At 38.0% G+C, this 16,577-nt stretch overlaps 1 protein-coding gene across 1 annotated transcript in view; it reads right to left on the bottom strand.

The window, feature by feature from the left end:
• Window positions 1-380: 380 nt before the first annotated feature.
• The window catches only part of Cpne8 (copine VIII), a 293,419-nt gene continuing 277,222 nt past the window's right edge, over window positions 381-16,577 (bottom strand). Inside the window, exons 20-21 of the mRNA XM_013033475.1 lie at window positions 10,602-10,675; window positions 381-2,265 (exon numbers count right to left, since the gene is read on the bottom strand). Of these exons, the coding sequence (XP_012888929.1) occupies window positions 2,077-2,265; window positions 10,602-10,675 (263 nt within the window). The 3' untranslated portion in view covers window positions 381-2,076. The remainder of the gene's footprint in view (window positions 2,266-10,601; window positions 10,676-16,577) is intronic.

Below are 16,577 nucleotides of genomic sequence, written 5' to 3'. Positions count from 1 at the left end.
TCCACTAGGTTTGGCAACACCATTCATCCATGCATTCATTGATTCATTTATTGTGCCAGCACTGGGACTTGAACTCAGGGCCTCCACCTTTTATAAGCTTTTACTTGTTTTTTATGCCCAAGTCTGGCACTCTACAACATGAACCACTCTTTCACTTCACTTTTTTTTTCTGGTTAACCAGAGACAAGAGTCTTACAGCCTTTTCTGCCTCGGCTGCATTCCTCAGATCTCAGCCTCCTGATTAGCTAGGATTACAGGCATGAGCCACCAGCACCTGGCTTCCTTATTTAAATAAAAGCATATACGTCAATCATTCAAAGTCAGTCCAAAGAAAAACAATTGATGTTTCACAAAAAGAAAAGAATATTGATCTTATTTATTTTAGGGTTTTTTTTGAGTGACAAATAAAGACAAATTTTAAAAAATGAATAGATTAATAAACCAGATGGACATAAATATTTACAATCAGGAAATCTTCATACCCCATGTCATTCATATATGAAATTTACAGTGCAAATAGTTATCCTTTTAAAGATTTTCATACATACTTAAAAACGGACAATTGAGTAATACAGTCATGTAACAGAGATTCTGTAAGATATGTGGGTATATTTTTTTCAGTAAAATAGTTTCATGCTTATAAAAATCACCCTAGGTCAAACTGGGACAAACAGAATAACATACAGTAGAAATAAATCAAGTAGGAAATAAGGTGTAAGTAAAGAAAAAAATATTACAAAGCCATTGACATTGTTGACACAAAAAGAAAAATAAGATACACTTTTCTATATTTTGAAGGCAATTCACAATCAGTTCCAGGAATTCTGTGAGAATTTAAGGCTGTTTGTGCTAAAGAAATGCTTGAATTGAGACGCAACTTCACAAAACCATAATTCTTGTAAAAACTGTACATGCAAAAACTCTTGATAATGAATTGTGGACAGGCAGGTCAGTATGTCAGAGTAGATTATTTCACAAATGTGCACTAAGTCACATGGTTTTATCTACTGCATTGGGAATTTCACAGAAGATTCCAGTCAGTACACCCTGTGTAGCAGTGTGAAAGGGTGATAACAAGAAATCCCAATTGAGAGAGCCAGTATCCCTTTGAATTAAAATATCTAGACATAATATAGAAGGGAATAAAAAGTTTAAAACATCTGCTACATGGTTGATAGATAAATGTTCTGGATTTCATGTAGTCATCTTTCTAAATAGCATTGCAGTAGAAGTATTTTCTGTGCATTGATAGGTCATGGTGTTCAACTTTTGAATTCGTCTACTTCGCTGTGTGGCAAAATATAAACCAACTGCAGTCTATATTTAGAATCCAAGCTCCATGAGAAAAAAAAAATGCTTGCTCTCGCAGGATACCTATCTGCTAAGCTAAAAATTCCCATACCTGGCAAACTTAACTGAGAAATGAATCCCTAAGCAGATGTGGCTCCTTGAGAAAATTCACTCAGTAAGAAATAAGAAAAGCATCTTACTTTCCTCCCTTCTTTGCAATTTTACTTGTCCAGACAGTCATTCAAAGAGATATTGCTCTTAATGTGAGTATCACTATTGCAATGTATAGGACAAAGGATTGAATATTCAAAACTCTTCTTCTTAAGAACAATTATAAAAGTATTGAAATTTAAAAAGTTAGTAACATGTAAACATTGATACAGAGAGACTGCTCCTACACATATAGCAGCCGGGGACAATATTCCCATTGAAAACATAGCTTGTGCTTTTTCCCAACGAATACATTGGAAATTAGCTGTTCTAAGAAAGAAAGAAAGAAAGATTCAGAGAAGACATCTGTTTTCAAGACTTTCAGCCACTGTGTTTCCCCTGTTGCTCATGCAACAAACAGCCATATTTACAGTTTTGGTTTAGGAGAAGAATGTAATTTTGGATCCAAGGAAGCACACGAACTAGTACTTCTGAAACCAAACTGAGAAGAGTCTCTCGGCTCTCTGGTTCACAAGGGAGCACCAGGCGCACAGCGTGGACCCGCGGCTCTGATGGATGGGGCGGTAACCATAGCGACCGGGGGGGAGCGGTAACCATAGCGACCTGGGCAGGCGCTCAGATCTGGGTCTGCAGCAGGTGCGTTGGAGGGGTGTAGGGCGGAGGTGCGGGCGAGGGCTTGATCCCCCTGGCCCGCATGTAGGACAGGAACTGCTCTGGAATCTCAGCCAGGACGTCTTTAGCCAGTCTGGCCATGCTCAGGATATGATTTCCACTTCGGTCGATATAATCTCGAAATGGCACAAACTGAGGAAAGGTGAGAGACTTTAGTGAGTCGTAGGGTATGTCACAAACATCGGCACACATTGACATTTGGGGGCGAAGCTCAGGGTGATCGTGAGATGAGAAAACAATTATGCATCTAAAAATACTGAATCTGTAAAATGTTGATCTAAAAAAAAATACGACAGTGCCCAAATGTACTGGGGTTCAAACTCAGAGCCTTGGCCTCTTGCTGACATGTTTTTCTTTCTTTTTTCCTCTTTTTGTTCATAGCGGACATTCTGTCACTTAAGTCACAGCTCCACTTCCAGCCAGCTTTTTGCTGCTTAATTGGAGACTTGCCTGGGCTGGCTCTGAACTGTGTTCCTCAAATCTCAGCTTCCTGAGTAGCTAGGATTACAGGAGTGAGCCACCAACACCTGCCTCACTAAATCTTTCTAATATATGCGTTACCTAAAAAGGGATGCAATTCTTTTCTAGGTTAGTTTGCAAATAACTCATGTGCGGGTTACCCATACAACATCACTACATGCCCTCTGTCATGTGGGATTCTCAGACCTGGCTGATGACACACAGGAAGGCCCATTTAACCCTCTGAACACTTGTTTCCTGTCAACACCTAACTGAATTGATTATGCAAAACTATTACCAAGTAGTACAATCAGTGAAAAACAGCACATATTATGGAAGAGAGCTAAACATACTGTCTTTATTTCACGTTTTTATTAGTATATATTAATAGTGGAATAGGGTTTTCATTTGATACTTTCATAGGTGCATACTTTTCTAACTAGTTCACCCTCCCTATTATATTTCTGGATCCCTCAGTTAAATTCCTTTAATCCCTGCTTTTCAGTGTTCGATTGTTGCGCAAATATCAAATCATATGGCCATGGAAAAACTCACATAGTCCCTTCCTATCAGGAGAATGAAATATTCAGTCAAGAGTCCAGATGTTAATATTTTCGTATTTCTGAATTGGGAAAGTAAAAGGAAGATGTTGGCATAAGCTTGTGGTGTGGTTTCTATTGAAATTTTTTTTCACATCATATAAAAATAATTACTCTGAGCAGACTGCCAGTGGCTCATGTCTCTAATCCTAACTAAACAGGAAGCAGAGATCTGAGGACTGAAGTATGAAGTCAGCCTGGAGCATACAAATCTGAGAGATTCTTATTTGCGATTAATCAGCAAAATACCGGAAGTGGAGATGTGGCTCAAGTGGTAGAGCACCATCCTTGAGCGAGAGAGCTAACGGATAGCACCTAGGCCCTGGGTTCAAATATCATTATGCATGCACGCGCGTGCACACACACACACACACACACACACACCACAAAATGATTACTTTGGTGTTATATGAGCATTTATGAAAGATCATTTAGCAGCTCAACATTATACTCTGGCAACAGATTGCCTGATTCTATTCATATTTATAATGGCTACTTAAGTTGTAAACACTGAGCTATTTAAAGGCATTAGTTAATTCCCCTTGGGGAGACAGTGAGTGATTTGTGAAGCAAGTGATTGGAATTGTTACTCTTCTGACAGTTTGAGAATGTAATGATTTTTTGGTCTTTAGAGAAAAAGTACAGTGAAGACATTCTAGAAAGTTGAACAATTTCTGAGTGGGACATCTGAAAACTGAGCTAAGTCATTTTATTTTTCTTCTGAGAAAGAGAGATTCAGAACATTCACGACTCTTATTGTAACTTTTCTTCTAACAAATTTTTTTTGCTTTTGATTCAAACAATTACTCAAAATGTGCTTGCAAGAAGCAGATGGTTTAAGGGAGTCTAGAAATGAGCAGGTTGTTACAGAAAACACAAGTTAAAATTTTAGTAAATCAAATAGGTGTAAGCTGGGCACCAGTGACTCTTGTCCATAATCCTAGCTACTCAGGAGGCTGAGATCTGAGGATCGAGGTTAGAAGACAGCCCAGGCAGGAAAGTCCATAAGACTCATCTCTAGTTAAGCACTAAAAAAGCCAGAAACAGAGTTCAAGTGGTAGAGCACCAAGCTTGAGCATAAAAGCTCTGAGACAGTGCCTGGCCCCAGAGTTCAAGCCACAAGACCAGCACTAAATAAATAAAATAAAAATTGAAGTTAAAATTTATTTTTAAGAATTTTGTGATATAATGTCAAAACTCTAGGTGTTCAGTGTTATCAAAGTACACACCATTCTTCTCATTAATAAAAACCTGCTTACACATAACATAAATTAGAAATCCTAGATTTCAGCCAAGGATGGGAGTAGATGTCACCTTTAAATTGGGAATATTAGATGAGGCACAGAGTGTGAATGTCAGGTTGAAAAATCTGTCACCTTCAATCATTGTGCCCAAAACTATAGTTCAGTGTGAGAACTTTTTACTCACAAAATCTAAATCCTCTCAATCATTTCTCAAGAAATTTTGTTTCTTCAGACATGTCTCAGAATGCTCTATCAGTGAGAAATGACCATGACAAACTGATCTTCCTTCTCTTTCCCTTTTATTAGTGTCAAATACTAGTTTCCAGAAAAAAAAATATGCCCTCATTTTTCCTGAAAGATGGCTTACAGCCCTCTCCTTTCAGATATTCCCATTCAATCTGTAAGGCCATTCTTTGCTTTTTTCTTGTTTAACATGTCATTTCTGAACTTTGTATCTGGGGACTTCTTGCTAAAAAAAAAATTTCATACGTGCTGTGAAGGCATATGGATCACAAATTAACTGGTGGCTCACACCTGTAATCCTAGCTACTCAGGACACTGAGATTGGAGGATTGTGGTTCAAAGCCAGCTGGGAAGAAAAGTCTGTGAGAGTCTTATCTCCAAATAACCAGCAAAAGATGGAAAGTGGAGCTGTGTTTCAAGTGGTTAGGACACCAGCCTTGGGCAAAAAGCTAGAGGTCAGCATAGTTCCTGAGTTCAAATTCTAGTACTGGCACACGGGAGGAGGAGCAAGAGGAGGAGAAAAGAAGAAAGAGGAGGAGGATGGAGACAGAGAGGAGAAGGAGGAGAGAAGAAGAAAAGGGAGAAAGAGGAGGAGGAGGAGGAGAAAAATCAATTTTCACTTCCTACTAATTTAACACAGTCATATAATGAATACTAATGTGCACATTTGGCTCTATAGAAAATATGGAACCTATGATATCTGTGATATTTTATATCTTCGTTTCTATCTCCACCAGTGTAAAGAAATAAGCCCATGGGTCTGCTCTACTGGCTGGTTCTGTCTATTGGCAAAACAAGTTTTGAATCTGTTTGGCCAAATGGGCTTTTAGTTCCTCTTTGGCTCTATTCTGTTTGACTGTTCCTACTGTGCAGAAATCCATTAGTGATTTTTCAACTGTAAGCTTTCAAGGTCATTATTCTCCCTTTAATGTAAAATGTGGTCTAAATATAATTTTTTAAGGAAATGATAAGCTGGCCAGAGGCTACACGGCTGCGTGAAATCATCATCAGAACAATGTATAATAATTTCAAAATTATTAAATCAAAGAAAAAATAGTGTTGGTTTATACATGGGGCCAGTCCATACCACAAACAAATAAGCAAAAACCTGTGCATGTATTGACTTAAGAAAATAAGTTGGGTACGTTTTAGTGTAACAATCTGGGAACTGCTTACTGCTTATAGGGAAAGTTGGTGAGACTGCATCTGGAAGCAGAAAGTTCTCATACACCAGGCAGATGATATTGTTTTATGTCCAGCTACTGTGAAATCCCAACATAAAATGTGCCTTTCCTCTCCCATTCAACTATTTGTAACCAATCTTATATATAACTGATGAAGGTGGATGCTACAGTATTTAGTGAATAGATATGTAGCATTGTTTACCCTAGCCAAGATATAGAATCAACCCAGATGCCGCTCAGTGGACTAACGGATCAAGAAAATGTGGCATATATACACAATGGAATTCTACTCATCCATCAGAAAGAATATATTCATAAGGAAATGGAAAGACTTGAAAAAATATGTTAAGCAAAGTAAGTCAGACTCAAAAAAAAACAACATAGATTGCAGTTTACCTCATTTAACTAGAATGTGTCTATACATCTACAAGTAAACACATTTTATGGTAAAAGATAAAAATTCACTGGGACATGATAATTATACAGGACTCTAGAGACATTCACACAGTGAGACCAGAAGAGTATATTCTTAGGAGAGGATCATAAAGGCTCAATAGTTATGTGCATATGACCACATAAAATGTTATTTATGGAAATTAACTCCAATAAATGGGAAGAAGAGGTATTTTGTTACTTTGTTGTTGTTTTCTCTTTTGTCACTGTTTTTGTTTTCTGTAACTTTTGTCTTGTATGTAAGTTTATCTGATTTGGGAAGGAAAGGAGAAGCACAGAAATGGAGGGACAAAGGGTGAGCAAATGCAGCAGTGGCACTCACTAGACACTATGTTGGAAATACACTTTACAACTTGTGGGGATGGGGGGTCGGGAGGGAAAAATTGGGAGAAAGGGAGGGAGAGAGTGACATTGTCAAAAAGATATGTACTTATTACCTGACTTATGAAACTGTAACCCCACTTTATATCACCTTTATAATAACGGTAAAAAATGTACGTTCAAAGCATTTCAATAAATTCATCACTTAGAAAAAAATTACAACTGATACTGACTTGAAGACACTGATTTGTTTCATTCGTTTTGGTGCTAGTATGGAGACTCAAACTCAGGTCTTGGACGCTGTCCCTTAGCTGTTTCACTCAAGGCTAGTGCTCTATCAGTTGAGCCATAGCTCTACTTTAGATTTTCTGGGGGTAAATTGTAGATAAAGGTCTCTCAGACTTTTACCCAGACTGGCTTTGAACTTCGATCCTCAGATCTCAGGCTCTGGAGTAGCGAGAATTAGTCATGAACAACCAGCACTAGACTAGAAGACATTGTCGCTGAATTATTGAATGGTATTCAGCTGAAGACTCAGTAACAGATCACATCTGATTTTCACAACTGCCTTATCCATATTTTGAATTTACATAGAAGAAAGTGGACACAGTTTAATTACCTTAGATCAGATAATGACAAGTATTAGTTATGGCTGGAACCAGAACTGATGTGACTGTTGATAGTGTCAGCCACTGTGAGAAAGGAAATCAGTCACCACAATCTGCTTCAGATTTCTGCCTTTGACAATGGTGCATTTATGAGAGTAAGGATGAGGGTTTGGAGTCAAAACTCTCTTGGAAATTTGGACTTAGCAATTTAAGGATTTACATAACATGGCAGGAGTCTTTTATACGTTTTTTAATTATAGACTAATTTCTTCATATGTAAATAGTTGTAAAACAAAGGAGCAAGCAGTAGCCAGGTGCCGGTTGATCATGCCTGTAATCGTAGCTAATCAGGAGGCTGAGATCTGAGGATATACATTCAAAGCCAGCCCAGACAGGAATGTCTGTGAAATTGTTTTATTGCCAATTAAACACCCCAAAAAGCCAGAAGTAGAGCCATGGTTCAAGTGGTAGAGCACTAGCCTTGAACAAAAAAGCTCATGGACAGTGTCTCAGGCCCTAAGTTCAAGCCCCAGGACTGGCACCAAATACAAAACAAAAAAACAAAAAACAAGCAGTAGCCAGGTGCCAGTGGCTCATGCCTGTAATCTTAGCTACTCAGGAGGCTAAGATCTGAGGATCTTAGCAGAAAAGTCTATGAGACTCTTATCTCCAAAAAACCACCAGAAAAACTGGAAGTGGCACTGTGGCTCAAGTGATAGAGTGCCTTGAACTGAAGAGCTAAGGGACAGCACCCACGCCCAGAGTTCAAGCCCCATGACCGACCAAAAACAAAGACAAATAAACAAGCACTGTTTTTAGAACAAATTAAGCAATATAAAGACAAAGTGAAAGAGAAAATGAGTTCAGGTATGGAGAGTTCAGGCTTTAGGAGGGCTTTCTAGAAGGAAGTTTCCAAATAGAAACTTTCCACCAATGGCTCCCGTCTGTAAAGTTAGTTACTCAGGAGGATGAGATCTGAGGATCCCAGAGTGAAAAGCCTAAATAGTTGTATAGTTTAAGTGGTACAGAACCATCCTCGAGCAAAACAACTAGGGGACAGCACCTAGTCCTTGGGTCCAAGTCCCCAGTAAAAAGAAAAAAACCAAGAATTATGGAAATTGCGAGATGGAAAGTCAGCCAATTTATTTCAACAAAGCATGTTATGTTTGAGTAAGTTTTAGTAAAAGAGGAAAACTGGAATGAAGTCATGGAGAATCTCAAATGCCATGTTTAGAACTAAAGTAATTTTTAGGATGAAACCCAGGGTCCCAGCTCATTAGCTGTGCATTATGGGTAGGAGAATCGAGCTTCATATTTGCATTTGCAAAGTATTAATCAAAATACATGCTTCCTAAGGTTAATTAATGATTGAGGGAAGTCCCGTTATGTCTCTCAGCCCGACTACCATACAAAACACTCAGCTGAGATAAACATCATTATGTAAACAGTTGTAAAGTATTAAAAATTTGGTATAATATTCAAAACTCAAGCCAGGTGCGAGTAGCTCACATCTAGCATTCTAGCTCCTTTGTAGGCTAAGATCCGGAGGATGGAAATCAGAAGCCAGGTGGGGCACAAAAGCCAAGACTCCCTCTTTAACCAGCAAAATCACGGGGTGGAGGCATGGCTCAAATGCTAGACACCGGTCAAGCCAATAAGCTAAGCAAGCTTAAGGCTCTGAATTCAATTTTTGTACTAACCAAAAAAAAAAAAAAAGAAAGAAAACCAAAAAAAACCTCTCACAAACTCCTTAATTATACTATCCCCATCTTTCTGCTAAAAAGCTACATACTAATATTTAGAACCCTGAACTTTTCATTTGTCAACTTGAGAAATCTAGAATTATATGCATGATAAAAATGAAAAAAAAAGATCATTTCTTTATTAAAACAATTCCCTCTGTGTGTCACTATTTCTCTCTGTCTCTCTCTTTTGTGCCAGTACTGGGGCCTGAACTCAGGATCTGGGTGCCGCCCCTGAGCTTTCACTCAGGATTGGTGCTCTAACCCTTACAGCTCCACTTTCAGCTTTTTGCTAGTTAATTGGGCTGTCCTGCCCAGCTTGCTCTGAATGAGCTCATCAAATCCCAGCCTCTTGAATAGCTAGGATTACAGGGATGAGCCACTGGCACCTGGCTACATTCTCTCAAAAGCTATATTATGGATGCACAGAAAGGTGATTACTTAAGATGATATGAAAGCCACTGTTTAGAAATCAAAACCTTTATATTCAATTTACATTTGCAATTGAGCCTTCTTCTTTCCTTTTCGAAAAAAGATACTTTGTAGCTTGTTCTCTTTTGGAATTCTAAAAATGTATAGGCACTCATAAAACTATGCGATTAAAATAACTCCTCACTTTTAATTTTACATTTTGAATGTGATTCCATTACTGTTCTCTTTCTATTTACCTTTCAATAAGTCTTTACTTAGGTATTTTTCTTGACTCTAAAATTTCTTCTGTGCAAATTTTATATATCAAATACAATTTGTACTACATGGATTACATATCATATATATATTATAGTTTTAAGATCTATTTCTCAAAATTTCTAACCATTTTCTATGCTGGAAAATATGAAAATAGCTATGATCATTTTGATGCATTGTTTTATTAAATGTATTTATTTTGTGTATACCACAGCTGTCCTGAAATTTATTTAGTTTTTATTGGGGACTAAATAATGAACATGAATAAACAGTGTTAATGAAAATTTCCATTACGAAACCAGGCACTGGTGGCTCAAACCTGTAATCCTAGCTTGAGGATGCTGAAATCTGAGGACAAAGGAAACCTGAGGATCCAGGTTTGGAGCCAGCCAAAGCTGCAAAGTCTGAGACACATCTCCAATTAACCACCAAAAAGCCAGAAGCTCAAGTATCAGAGCACCAGCCTTGAACAAAAAAGCTAAGAGCCTGAGTTCAAGACCCAGTACCATCATACACACACATACACACAGACACAGACACAGTATACACACATACACATACACACACACACACACACACACACACACACACACACACACACACACACACACACACACACTTCCATTATGTTCCAAGCTTCTAATTTCATCAAGGATCTTAAGGATATTTTCTGATAATAGTAAAATGGGAAGAGAAATTCATAAGCAATAGCATTTTATATGTGGTGAACTTAAAGATAAAAGTGACTGAATGTTGGTTTTAGCCCCTCTCATTTAACATGTCTCACCAACTAAGTTAACAGGTATGAACCAACTAAGTTAACAGTACCTAAAATGCCTGACTTCAACTTAATCTGCTTATTTACAAATAGGAACAGACATGAACTCTTCACAATGAATAAAAAGGACTATTGTTTTAACTGTCTTACCTGTACAATGTCCCGTTCAGCATACTTTCCTCTTGAGGAAACTCTTACATCATCCCCATCCAATTCAACCATTGCTTGAAATGAAAAATGACTTATCAGTACATCTACCTTAGTCAAATACTAAAACTGTAGGCAAGAAGAAATCATTAGGTATTATGCACAACAGGTTCTGGGTGATGACCAACAGTCTACAGCTATCTTCATTCTACTCATGACTCCTATAGGAGAAAACGAACCATGACCTTTATTGACTCTTTGAAACCCAGGTAGGCAGATCCAATGTACTATGAAACATTCTTTCACTATTTCTCTCTATACTGTTATTTTTATACTGTCCTTATTCTCAAAAATACTTTTATTATCTTTAGTTGTACAAAGGGGTTTCAATTCATCCTGTCAGGGAGTAAGGTGAGTAATGTCACCCTCCCATCATTCTTCCCATCTCTCCCACCCCACTTCTCTGGCATTACCTGCTTCCATGTTCACATACGTACATTGAGTATTATGACCACATTTGCTTATACCTCCTATATGTTTTTAACTTGTTTTATGTACTTGTTTGACTTTATTGTGCAGTTCGTTCATTAAATTCACATTTGTTTCCTTTCTACTTGAACTGTCTTGACAGAAATCGCCATGGAACTTTCAATAACAGGTTGTACTTCCCTCTTATTGAAAAAACAATGGAGTTGTGTGTGCATCCAGATCTCCCACTTTATAAATAAGTTATAAAATGATTGCATTTATTCTGTCCTGTCAACAATTGGTTAAGATGTGATTTTGTAAAGTATATATATATATATATATATATTTAGTTAAGGAATACTTGCACACTGTGAGATGAGCTAGTATTTGGTAATGCTGTATTAAAAATGGGACAGCTGGTGACATGTAACATTGTGTTGTGAATAAGGACACCTTATTAAGTTTCAGTGAGAATCCTCTAAATAATTAATGAAATGAGGGAGTCTAATTTGTGTTTAAAGTATAATTCTACTACTGATAATGCATTTTGTATATGCATGATGCTCGCCAGACTCCAAGAGAACCACTTGGATTAGAACACTTGCTTCTTCAACTCCTGAAAAGCTAACTATCCCTTGGCCAGAATACCATCGATACCTTTTTGCTACTTTTTTTCAGTCCTTGGGTAATGTATTTCAGTTAAAAATATTGCTTTCTATTGTATCTTTCTATACGTGTTCACAAATGAGTGCTCTGGCTGGAACTTTGCTAATGCACACAACTGACAGAATTGCAATCTGCCTGGATATACAATGTATGTTATAATTGAGCACTGCCAATAATAAGGTCATTAGCTTACTCAAAATATGAGACCTAATTTTTTTCCCTCCCATTTCATGAGGATGTAAATAGGAGGATCTAATATTTCCAATAGTAGCCAGGTGCTATTACAGGCTCACACCTGTAATCCTAGCTGTTCAGGAGACTGAGATCTGAGAATCCTTGTTTGAAGCAGCGCAGGCAGACCAATCCAACAGATTCTTATCTCCAATGAACGAGTAAAAAGCTAGCAGTGGAGGTATGGCACAAATGGCAGAGAACAAGCCTTGTGTGAAAACGCCAAGCACAAAAAAGAAAACCTGAGTTCAAATCCCAGTACTGGCACAGTGAGTGGGTATTTTCATCTAGGTTTTCCTTTACAGTTTTCATATTACCTTGAGAACTAATTATTTGTAATCGATGGTGACTTCCTAGCCATCACAGAAACTTCCCCTTTATGCCCTCCTCTACTCACAAATCACAGTAATTACGCTCCCCTAAAGTGGGAATAATACTATCACTTTCTACAAGCCTCTACAATCTCTACTGGTCATTGTGAGCACTTCATTCTCATTGATGAAGAAAATGACAGCAATGCAGATAATCTTGCATCAGGATGAGATGTTATATCTCCCACTTTTTAAGCATATCCTTTGAGTTTAAAAGGTTGCAGGCAGCAACAACTGGAATGTATTCTTTTGAGAGCAATAAGAGAGAGATGATGGGAATCCAGGCGCTGGTGGCTCACACCTGTAATCCTAGCGACTCAGGATGCTGAGATCTGAGGGTCGTGGTTTGAAGACAGGCCTGACAGGAAAGTCTGTGAGATTCATCTCCAATTAACCATAAGAAATTCAAAAGTGGAGCTGTAGCTAAAATGGCAGCGCGCTTTGAGCAAAAAAGCCAAGTGAGAGCACAAGGCCCAGAGTTCCAGTGAGAGAGGAGGGGGTTGGGGGGTGACACTAAATTAGGCAGATGAATTATTTCCATTTCTCAAGTTTTCAGACCATCTGGACCTCCAGGGGGCAGAGATTGTGAGCTCCATTTCTCCACCATTACCCTCACCAAAGAGACAGTGTGTGAGAGACAGGCACCAACTTTCTAGTCATGTAAGACATTACAGAGAACGCTTGCATTCACCCCTTCCCCTCACTTGGCTCAAAGCAGGCCACCAGAAGCTGCTCTAATGTCACTCATTGCCTTTGATAGGATACAGTAATCCTGCTTGGATATCTTTCTTCTTAATGAAGGTACTATATATAGAAGTGATAAAACACTGGGGAAAAGTATCAAGAGCACTTTAAGCTGGTTGCTTAAATTATAGAAATTCACAGGAATACCCAGTAATCTAATCATTTGTTCTCCTTCCTTCTCCCTTCAAAGGATTGCAAAATAGTGCATTTCTTGCACATGCAAACAACATTGTTCTGCTTTAAAATGTGTGGATGTAAAGCTGGGCATAGTGGTACATGTCTATATTCTCAGCACTTGGGAGGCTGAGGCTGGATGATCATGAGTTTGAAGCCAGCCTGGACTACGTAAGTAGATCCCATTTGGAATGAAAAGAAATAAGAAAAAAAGGGGAAGAAATGGAGGGAGGGAAAGTGAGAGAAGAGAGATAACAAAGAGAAAAGTAGAGGAAGTGAAGGAAAAAGAGAAGGGGTGGAAAGGGAGGGGAAAGGGACAGAAAAACAAATGGAAAATAAGACAGAATGAAGCAAGAAGGGAAGGAGGAGCAAGAGAGGGAAGAAAGGAACGAAAGAGGAGAGCAGGAGGGAAAGGAGGAAGGAAGAAAGAAAGGAAGGAAGGAAAAAAGAAGAGGGATCCAAAGAAGCCAGAAGAAAGATGCACAGATGAGTATGGCTGTGCTTAGCTGTAGCAATCTATTATACTGGATTTCCGTTTTTGTTTGTGTCTGTCAATACATGAAATACGAAAACCTTCTCCAAGGTAGGGTTGGAAGTCTTCAGAAATTCTGATAGAATTGCCATTTGTAAGTCATATTTTTTAATATAAAAATTAAACATTTTTTCCTTTTCCTCTTAACCATGGAGAAATGAGTTTCAACAGGAAAAGAAGAAAAGTATTTTAAAGAAGCATGTACTGTATCAAAAGTCAGCTTCTTTTCACTGCTTAATCCCAATTATAAAGTTGTACACTGATATAAAGCTGATATGCTAATTGGAGTGATTGCTGAATATATGTGTGTGTATATATATATATATATATATATTTGTTCTCAAGGATTCAGAAATCATGAATAATCATACCACAAAACTGTAACAAGGTCCAGTGCTGGTGGCTCTCATCTATAATCCTAGCTACTCAAGAGGTTGAAATTTGAGGATCAAGATTCAAAGCCAGCCCAGGCAGGGAAGTTCATAAGTGTCTTATCTCCAATTATTCAGCAAAAAGCTGGAAGGGGAGTTGAGGCTGAAGTAATAAGCCACCACCCTTGATTGAAGATGCTAAGAAAGAATACAAGGGCCTGAGTTCAAGCCACAGTACAGATGACACCTTAATAAAACTCCAGAGAGCAGATCTGAAGTTCACATCTGAAGTGCAACCAAGTGGACGAGACTATTCAGACAGGAAGATCGCCAGCGACACAGAACGAGACATTCAAGGGGAGGTGAAGTTTTGCTTTAGAAACTGGAAATATAATGACAATGAAGAGAAGAGCAGCCAAGCATAGAATCTGGAACAATCCAAGTTGGCCAAAAACCAGGGGCTGCGGCCTGAAGATTAAATCAGGCAAACCTGGCTAATAACTTTCTATATTTGGCTACTAATATCTAAGATACATCTTTACAATAATATATCTTGTATATGTTATATATAACAGATGCATTTTGTCTCTCTGAGCCTGACTTCTCAGAACATGTTATATAAGACATACATTTTTTATATAATGCATATGTGATCTATATTATCTAATATATAAGATATATTGTGTGTAATATATTTAATAATATAATATATTATGTAAGTTATATATTATGTGTTAGTTATTGTACATAATTTATATATAAGATATATCTTACCTAGCTATTTATTTTATAATATCTTACTATGTGCCTATATTACCTGGTAATTTTCCAAAGATTCTAAAACTATTCTTATTTTGAAAGTACTAGACTAAATAAGCAGTCATTGTTTATAAAAAATTCAACCAAGTGAATACTATGTAATCAAACAATAGCTGCTCAGAGGGAGTTCCCCTGGATGGACTAACATTACAACTGTCCAAAGAGCAGAGAAAACAAGTTTATAAAATAAGGACCACTTAAAGCCAGTACAATGTCATTTTACTCATCCATCTATAAGAATTATATTATACCATTTTCAAGGAAATGGATGAACCTGGGAAAAAATTAAGTCAGGCCCAGAAAGACCAAGGACCATTTTTTTCTCATATGCAGAAGTTCAATCAAATTTATAAATATATGTAAACATATACAGGGCCATATGCATATATACACAAATGTATTAACTGAAGTGTGGTATGTGCAGAGGATTCCTTTGACCCACTATCTTATAATTGAACAAAATGAACACCAGGAAGCTGGGACTTGAGGTGTGTGGAGGGGTGAGGTGGGGCAGGGCAGACAAATGGAGAGAGGAAAGATGGAAGAATGCAGTACTAATATTCAGAATGCATATGTGAAAATGGAAGCAGGTAACTTGAGGGAGGGGTAGGGTGGGGAGAGATGGGGGAGAATGATGGAAAAGTGATATGGATCAAGATGCACTGTATTCAAAAACTGACAGGTGGAATTGAAACCCTTTGTAGAACTACTTAAAGGTAAAAAATTTTTAAAAAAAAAAGAAAGAAAGAAAAGCAGTTGATAAAGATGTCTGGGACCATCTACCATAGGCCTGAGGCTGGTCTGGCTAGGACAGGATGGAGAGGCTATGTACACAGACACAGACTACCTCAGACAGAAGCTAGCTACTCAGGAGGCCGAGATCTGAGGATCCAGGTTCAAAGTCAGCCCACGTAGGAAAGTCTGTGAGACTCTTATCTCCAATTAACCACCAGAAAACTGGAATTGGAGCTATGACTCAAGCTAGTCTTAGCTAGCATTAAGCTAGGGACAGCGCCCAGGCTGAGTTCAAGGCCCACAACCGATCAAACAAAATAAAAAAAACTATATCCAGATTACAAGTTACACAAATACCTGCCACCTAATTGGGATTTGAACATTGTCTGAGCCCCAGAGAAGTGCTCAGTGAGCTAATTTAACCTAATTATATAAGGCTTCATTAAATTCCAGCTCGTCAGTTCCATTTCCTTTAGGCTTTGCCCTTTCACATGACAGAACTTCTTTACTCATCAAGCTAATGCCTATCAACTGGCCAGGGCCTGAAAACTTACTACATTAACATAGTACACTTAGGTTAACGCTTCTTTTCACAATGTAATGGTTTATTAATTGAACACTCATCTTTAAAGATTCTTGTGACTGCAGAGCATGTTTACAGACACAGGAACTAAAATGCAATTTATCATTCTGTCAGTCTGAAAAATTCTGAAGCACTATTTCTAATGAAACAGCTAGCTACAAACTGAATTAATCTTTACGCTCAGCAAGAGGAAGAATATCCTAAATGACAAGGTGTGTGTGTGTGTGTGTGTGTGTGTGTGTGTGTGTGTGTGTGTGTGTGTGTGTGTGTGTGTGTGTGTGTGTG

Source organism: Dipodomys ordii, unplaced genomic scaffold (assembly GCF_000151885.1).
Source record: "Dipodomys ordii isolate 6190 unplaced genomic scaffold, Dord_2.0 Scaffold170, whole genome shotgun sequence".
Taxonomy (NCBI): Eukaryota; Metazoa; Chordata; class Mammalia; order Rodentia; family Heteromyidae; genus Dipodomys; species Dipodomys ordii.
Note: the sequence above shows the minus strand (reverse complement) of the source record. Positions and strands in the feature narration are given on the sequence as shown.